Genomic DNA, 8838 nt, shown 5'->3' on the forward strand with positions numbered 1-8838 from the left:
GAAGCATCCTCAGATGGTGTAGATTCAAGTTTGTTCAAATCATGACCCCCAGGGGTAGGGTGGGGCCACAATGAACGATCAAAATTTAACATAGGTGTATATAGGAAAAATTTTCTTCTCAAGGACAGCAAAGCAACGATTGGTAATATTTATATTGAAGCATCCTCAGGTGGTGTGGGTTCAAGTTTGTTCAAATCATGACCCTCGGGGGTAGGGTGGGGCCACATTGGACGATCAAAGTTTAACATAGGAGTATATAAGAAAAATCTTCAAAAATCTTTTCTCAAGAACAGCAAAGCAATAATTGGTAATATTTATATGGAAGCATCTACAGGTAGTGTAGATTCAAATTTGTTCAAATCATGACCCCCGGGAATAGGGTGGGGCCACAATGGATGATCAAAATTTTCATAAGTATATAGGTAAAATCTTCGAAAATTTTCTTCTCAAGAACAGCAAAGCCATGACTGGTCAAATTTATATGGAAGCATCCTCAGGTGGTGTAGATTCAAGTTTGTTTAAATCATGACCCCTGGGGTAAAGGTGGGGCCACAATGAACGATCAAAGTTTTACATAGGATTAGGAATATATAGGAAAAATCTTTAAAAATCTTCTCAAGAACAGCAAAGCCACAGTTTGTCATATTATATGGAAGCATCCTCAGATAGTGTAGATTCAAGTCTATTCAAATCATGACCTCCAGGGTAGGGTGGGGCCACAATAAAAGTTCAAACTTGTAGAGAAAAAAGTCACAGTTAGACAAAAAATTATGTAAGCATCCTGAGTTAGTTTAGATCTTATTATGTTCAAATCATATCCCAACTCCCTTTTAGGGTTAGGTTGGGACAACTTATACATTTAAGCTTTTCATTACTAAACTGATTTTTGCTTTTTTCCTAGCCACAGTGCTCAGGTGAGCGATGTGGCCCCTGGGCCTCTTGTTTTTATTTGTTATGAATGTAATTCAGTTCAATGTGTAATGATTATTAAAGTTACAGGGAATGAAAATAACTTCTCTGTAATTCATTACAACCTGATGTTCACTGTTTTACTGTAGAATTGTTTCATTGTACATGTATAGTCAAATTGAAGGTTAATGACAAAGCTTCCAGTCTGGTTTGAGGGGTCAACTTGAATTTGTCACCATCTGGGGCATGTTGCTACATAAACATATCTTTCTGTAAATTTATAGTCTTAAATGATTTTAAAAATTGTATGAACAAAAAAATATTTCAGATACATTAATTACATGTGTTGAAACTTAATGGTTGTTGTTTTGAGATTAATATTTTCTTCTTACAGGTGTTTGTTGGCCTAGGCTTCCCATATGAAGGACCTGCTCCTTTAGAAGCCATAGCTAATGGTGCTATTTATATCAATCCCAAATTTCCCACCCCACATAGTAGTAAAAATACACAGTTTTTTAAAGGCAAACCAACAGCTAGAGAGGTAAGATTAAATGCATGAATGCTTCACTGTAGATATCATTATAAAATTTTTGCAGTTTCCTAGGCCAGAGAAATGAAATTTCAGATCCTCATCCCCACCCACCCCTCTCGAAGTGCCTCGGCACATTGTTTTTTTATTTTGATTATATTACATTTTACTAAGCAGGGCTCAAAATAATTATTTTTTGCACTGGTCACTCGGGCTATCAACTTAAAATTTTACTGGTCAATTGATAACTTTCACTGTCCCAGTGGGCAAGTAGTTATAAAAAAGACTGGCCCAAAACCAGTGCTTAAACAAGGGTATGCAAGGTGGAGCAAAAGAGCACATCAATCCCAATATAAATTATTGCTTGCGTAACTTCCGTCACATACACACTCGCTCACTCACACACAGGCGTGTTACTTTATCCACTCCAACTCTGTTATGAGGGTATAAAAATCAGACTATATTCAACGTAATCATGAGTTTATCTTCCGATTTTAATATACAACAGTTTAAAAAATCATATTTCTTCATTGTTAAATCATGATCCTTAATCAACTCTAGTAGTGCCACTTTCAGATTGTGCATAGCCCTTGTTTACTGCACATATTTCTTGTTTTATACATGTAATACACCATTTATATCTTGTTCCACCATGGTGAAACAGCATTTAGAAAACATTACAAATAATGTTTAAAAATATACTCCTCAAGAAAATTTGTTCTGAGAAATATCCTTGATATTGAATTTACATTGCATTATTTCATAGTACAACCTAACAGAGCAAGGAATTGTTCGCATCCAAATAGAAACTGGACGCACAAACCTTTCTAGTTAACTAGCCCGACTGTGAATTGATTTTGATATGCATAAAATAATCACTGGCCTCAAAGACATGCGAGTTTTACAAAGCACTAGCCCAAATCCAGAATTTACTGGCCCCAGACCAGCGGACCATCAATCATTTCGAGCCCTGCTAAGGAAAAACAATTGGCATCCCTTTAGTCTGAGTTAACCCCCTTCCCCCATTTGCATTAAAAGTAGAATAGTGAGAAAAGCAATGTATAATGTGGAAAAAAATAATATGTCTGTACAGAGAAGGCAGAAAACAGGCAAAACTATACTTATCTTAATTAAAAGTTTTGATACATCTAGATATCATCAACAATTTTCAAAAAGATATGATCAAATTATTCTTCTTCGTATTAACATTTATTATCAAAATTGAATTGTCAGAATTTTGCAAAACAGGTTGTGTAATATAGTCTATAGAATATACATGTAACCTCTGCTGAACATTTCTTATAGATTTACCATTTTCTGTAGCATTTTTATCTTTTAAATTAAATCTATCTTGCCATATTTATATTAACAGTGTGAAAATTTTGTATAAAAAGAAATAAAATTTGGCCACCTGCCCCAATTTTTTAGGCAAGTTAGGATGTTAAATTTTAAATTTTTCTGGCCTTTAAGTACACAGTGTCAAAAGGGAAACTTACAGATATTTATAGAAACCCAATCCAATCAAGAATTTTCCAAAAGTTTATGCCCACACCCAAAACCATTGAAAGCAATTACCGGGTACTTGTGAAATTTAGTATCTGGAGAATCAATAAGATGTTGAAGGGTGTATAGGTATGACTGACTAATATATGAATTTTATTGTCAACTTTCATGTTTCAAACCCTCAGATACATGAATCTCACATTGATAAAAGGAGGGTAAAGGGGGGGGGGGGGGGGTGAAGGGAAAACAGAAACTGGAGGAAGCTACAGAGATTTAATTTTATAAGTCAACTGATTAAGTCAGATGACTATAATGCTGTCTGTTGTCATGCATGGTTTGTAAATTTTTGAATATTTTTGGTTTCTGTTCTAAAACATCTGAGGCAATTTCTAGTAATTTTGGTATGTAGTATCTATGAGTTAAGGGGACAAAAATTTCAGATTTCATCATCATGGTCTAACCCCACCTCCTACCCCCCAAGCTTGAAAAATGGGGTTAAAATCATTAAATTTCATGCAGTGTTCAAAATTTTATTTCTGTACTACCAGTGGTCCTGGCCACAGGACCGCAGAGCAGACTTCAACTAAAGTCATTATATCATTGATCTGTAAAATGCTTATAAACTGGGAAAGAAGCTCAAAATTTGAGTTCCAAATAAATGTATTCTGGTACTTAGGGTGGGTCTAGGTTGATCATTTCATCTTTTAAAAACTTTGGTACTCAGAAGCATCTAGAAGACAAGATTCATGCGATGTGATAATGATCAAAGTGCCTTCACCAGATTGTATAATTGTATACAGCAGTATGCATGAGTCAGGAGTTTGTAGTTACTATCAAGGTCCATAATCCTAGTGTCTTACTTACTAAGGTGAAAACAGTTTTCAAGCATTTGCTTGCATGTTTACAACAAACAAAATTCAAAATTTCTCCAAATACAACAATTTTTGTACATATTTTACAAACCTTTAATGTTCTATAATGTTTAGTCTGAGGTTAGAAAAAGAAACATTCTTATAAATGAATTATCTTGTATAGCATGTTGGTATCTTATTTTTCAGCTAACTAGTCAACACCCATATGCAGAAATGTTTATTGGTGAACCATATGTATATACAGTCGAAATCAATAATCAAGAAGAAGTAGAGAAGGTGCTGGATAAGATTCTACTAGAAAGAGAAGTAAGTTTATATGTATATGCAGTCATACAGTAATGTACAATTACATAAAAATTAGAAAGGTCGGACATTTATAGACTGAATGACTGTATATTTACTAGGGATGTCAACGAGTACCCAGTTAACCGGGTACTTGATCGAACGTCCGTGTATCGAATACTAAAATCGGTACTCGGATGTATATTTTTTCATATTTCAAAGTGCATATATTTATTAAAAACTTTTATTTAAATATGCACTGTCCATGTCTTTACAGTAATTAGCGTCACCTTCTCCAGTTAATACCCGTTATCGCCCGTTACCGCCTGTGGCTATGTACATGTATATACAGTATAATTACTGTGACCAATCACTTGACACTTGTGACCCTAATTTTTGGATGGCTTCAATTATTTGATTTCAATGTTTCAATCGTTTACTTACATTGTAGATCCATTAATTATCCTTAGATTATTCAATCAGGATACAGTAGCGAAATCGGGCATACGTAGAAATACCGCTATCAATTCAAAAGTGAAGAAATGTTTAAAAATAACCGAAGATTAAAAAATTATTAAAAGTCAGCTGTGCATAGTAAAATTTAGCGTATACGGGGGGAAACAGCCATATATTTTAAGGAAACACTCTCTATTTTGTTGGGTTGTTTCCAGAGCATCAACGGCAGTTGGAAACTTGGGATAATTTATGCATGATGGGTGAAGTTATAAATACTAGTAACAAGGAATCGTCATACTTAAATTTCAAAGTTATTATTAATTAAAAAAGAAAAAATTTGAAAATGTTAACAATTTACGACTAGCGATCACGACAACAATATTCTCTTTCGCTAGTCTAATCTTTACAAAGTTGCGTCCTTCTCTTCATTCCGTTGATCAAAATGTCTTCCTAAACAAGAACTGTAAATCATAATTTTGTAGTCTTTGGTGTATTAATTGATCATGTCTTTTGTGTTTGTTTGATGCATAAATTAAGTACCAAAAATCATTTTCGTTGGGCTCGATGATTATATACATGCATTACTTATAAATGAAAGGAAACCTTGATAGGTTATACAGGTCTATAAATCAACAAACTTTTACATGCATTTATACACACTTTTTCCGAGTACCCGGGTACTCGATCGGAAAATCGTCCGAGTAACTGATTATCAAATATTGACCGATTTGACATCCCTAATATATACATTAAGTGTTAAGTGAACAGATTGAAGACAATTTTTTATCAAATTGGCAACTCTGAGGTTTGATTGAACCTAAGGAATTCCTTAACACATACTTCTGGTATTGTGGTGTCTTGGTACCTCTTTCACTTTTCAAGTTTGATGTGTTTGTTCTCTATAACAATTTAATTTAGGATATGAAAAAACATGTAAGTCATTACAGCACCAAATTTGCCTTACACGTTCTGCTTTATATTTATTTTATATTATACCAATGAAATTTTAAAATTTGCAGGTGCTGGTGCTTTGGTGTATGTTTTAATTATTTTTACAATGAATGTGTGAGTCCAAGAAAAAAATATGTAATAGTACATAAAACATTATGGCAACATTTAGCATGTTTTATTAGGAAATCACAACACAATGCACATTTAAATTCATTATCATTTACATGAAAATGAAAGAGGGTTATAATTACATGTACAGGCTTAATACTTTATATACATTGTACACGTACATGTACGTGTTTAAGGAGTGTAATCATGAACCAGTCAAGAATATGTATGCTTCATGAGGTGCGTGTCTTATTTTGTTGGTAATTATTATAGAGGGTCAATTCCAGCTTGTCAATAACATGTTTGTCCATAAACATGCTGTATTTCACTTCAAGTGAATTACTGTAAACCAACTAGTATTTACTTGAATTCTAACAACTTTTAATTGATTGAAAATCCATCTGCAACTTTCAGTGACTGTGAGACTGTGAAAACATTCTGGCAATAAATAAACACATGGTTTGCAGCAAGAAATATTTGAGAGTAAAAGAAGAGTAAAAGAAGGTGGCAAAAGTTGCAGATATTTCTAGCACACGAATAATAGTTGGTTTAAAGTATTTACAGAATTAGTCTTAGCTTTTTTGGGATATATGAACATTTATATGTATGATTTCAAAGACAGCTTCATATGATCAGCTGGAGATGTACACACAAGGACAAAAATTACACAGTTCATTAAATACAACATGACAATACTTCTATGGACATTTGGTCAAAATGTTGAAAATATTTTTCAAAAATTAAAAAAATCTGTAAATTTAAAATCTTTTTTACAAATGTATTTGGTATTTGATATATTGAGAGTAGTTTTAGATCCAGATTAATTTTTTTTCCCCCACTCATTTCAAGATGTGCAAATGTACATGTATGGTTTGTAAATTGTTTCAGTTCAAACCTCACATGCCATATGAGTTTACAGAGGAAGGAATGCTCCAAAGGATGAATGCTTACATAGAACATCAGAACTGGTGTCATTTCCAGAAACAAGAGGCAAAATGGCCGCCAGAGTCAGCCATATCGTATATCATGGGATCAGATGGCCAGTCTTGTAAAGATGCTTGCTGGGGAAAAGGTACAGCTATGTTATATACTGTAGAAGCACACATGGTATAATTTATGCTATGTACACAGTCACAAATTTTCTGCAGAAATATTGTCCTAGCATACTTAAAGTTCATTTAAGACGATCTAAGAAATCTGTTTAATTTTCTACATGCAAATTGAACAGAAAATTTGATTCGATCAGCAGAATTTTGTTCCCATGGAAAAAAGTACATTTACAGTATGTGTAGGAGGCAGTTCAGATAAAAGTGAAGTTAATATTTGTTGTGTAAAAATAGAAATATTAAAGAAATATTTACACTGATTAAATATTTTCTATCCTATATGTTACCATGCAATATTTTTTTTCAGGTTTAATTTGTGAGCCTAGTCATTTCCTTCAGATTAACTCAGCTCGTTCTATAAAGCAGGCTAAGGTGGAATGCAGTCGAGAAGACTACATGGCAGACATTTTCGTGCCAGGTTATGATCCAAGCACCATGGAGTGTGCTCTCCAGCGTGAAGAGTTGTTGTTTAGCTGTGTAGGCAAGAAAAATAATTTCCGTCGATACTGTCCATGTCGAAATTACATCAAGGGACAAACTGCTCTCTGTAAGGAGTGTGTTTGAGTTACATGATTGGTCAAAATATTCTTTTTAACTCGTCTGGTTGACTAGAATATTGTTTGAGTCATGTGATTGGCTTAAATATTGTGTTGTCTTTCCTTAAATCCAATGCAGCATTTAATTACATGTACATGTAGCAGCCACCTGCTATGTAAGAGTGTTGTTCTTCCATTTACTGTGCAAGTCTTTTTCATCTGTTTTATTCCAGCATTTGGAAAATATTTCTAAAGATGGAATTTTCACTTAAATCATGGACAAATTATTTATTTCATCATAAAACATTATATAAATATTGCATTTAGTTGAGTGTAACATTGAAAATTTTCACCCCAAGAAAACCATTGTCAACTGAGGCGCATATCAACTACATGCGATATTTATTATATTATACTGAATGTTTTATAAAAATACATATAACAGTGAACATTGCATGCATAAATTCTGCGCAGTCACTATTTTTTGGAATATCACCCGTCCTCAAGCAATGTTGATTGTTGCTACGCTGGAGGGCGTGGCTTCATTATTCAGTGGGTAACAGTGTTTTTTGACAAATGTTTCTCGACAAATCAGATTCAACTGATTTACATGAAAGTATAATATATGTGAATAATGATTTTTTTTTTTATAAATATATGTGTTTATAGGTAAAGCTTGTAAGTTAATTATAAATACTGTAATGTCTGTTTTAAATTTCAAAGAACATTCTGCATAACAGGTTCTGCAGAATTTTTGAATTTATAGTCAAAATTTGGGGAAATAGGGTTGTGAAACATTCACATTCCTATTATCTTTGGTATATGTATTGAAGATCCAATGAGATTACAGGAAATTTGCAAAAATGCAGACATTTGAACTATACCTTTGAAAAAGCAAATTAATGCAAAAATTACAAACTTTAAAGAAAACCTATTATACTTAAATCAGTTTAATGACTGATATTTTGAGTTTTGTAATACTCCTAGCATAATGAAGCACAAGTTGAATTAAATTTTTAAATGCATAATTTACATGTTCTTAAAAAACTGCTTTCAATGTCAGGTTGATCTCGTGTCTAAGAAACGTTCATGATAGAAATGAAATTTTCAACTACTTTAAATGTATGAAATAGGTATTGCTCATGAAATAGTGTCATTTATGGTATTTTAGTACCTTTAACACATTTTCTAAGTTTAAATGGAAATTTTAAATCAGAAATTTATAGAATATTTTCAAAACAAATAAAAACTATTATTTATGTTAAAAAAAAATATTAATAAATGCTCAAATCCTAGTATTTGTAACATAACCACATGATAAAAATCTGTAAATGCATAGAATTCAAAGTGATTTCTTTAAGTCTCACAAAGCTAGTCAGAAGAGAGGACATTCCATTGTTCTGTATGTGTAAAGTACATGTAACATTGTTTTGAACTACTGGGTACATAAATTTATGCTGTCTCATTTTAATCAAGTATCTTTAGTTGTTCAGTCATATGTAACATAATGAATTAAGGGTATATAATTACAAATTGAAAAATTTGTCGCAGGAATTGAAAATGTTTTTTTTTTTTAAGTAAATACA

General features: G+C 32.6%; 1 protein-coding gene across 2 annotated transcripts in view; it reads left to right on the forward strand.

Annotated features, from left to right (window-relative positions):
* Positions 1 to 8359, forward strand: part of LOC133197252 (alpha-1,6-mannosylglycoprotein 6-beta-N-acetylglucosaminyltransferase A-like) — a 33943-nt gene extending 25584 nt beyond the window's left edge. For both annotated transcript variants that reach the window (XM_061333206.1, XM_061333207.1), the window contains 4 exons: positions 1304 to 1450; positions 4000 to 4119; positions 6499 to 6682; positions 7024 to 8359. In XM_061333206.1, coding sequence (XP_061189190.1) covers positions 1304 to 1450; positions 4000 to 4119; positions 6499 to 6682; positions 7024 to 7280 — 708 coding nt within the window. In that variant the 3' untranslated portion in view covers positions 7281 to 8359. The remainder of the gene's footprint in view (positions 1 to 1303; positions 1451 to 3999; positions 4120 to 6498; positions 6683 to 7023) is intronic.
* Positions 8360 to 8838: the final 479 nt, after the last annotated feature.

Source organism: Saccostrea echinata, unplaced genomic scaffold, assembly GCF_033153115.1.
Source record: "Saccostrea echinata isolate AGI-Se365-2 ecotype Australia unplaced genomic scaffold, CSIRO_AGI_Sech_v1 ptg000030l, whole genome shotgun sequence".
Taxonomy (NCBI): Eukaryota; Metazoa; Mollusca; class Bivalvia; order Ostreida; family Ostreidae; genus Saccostrea; species Saccostrea echinata.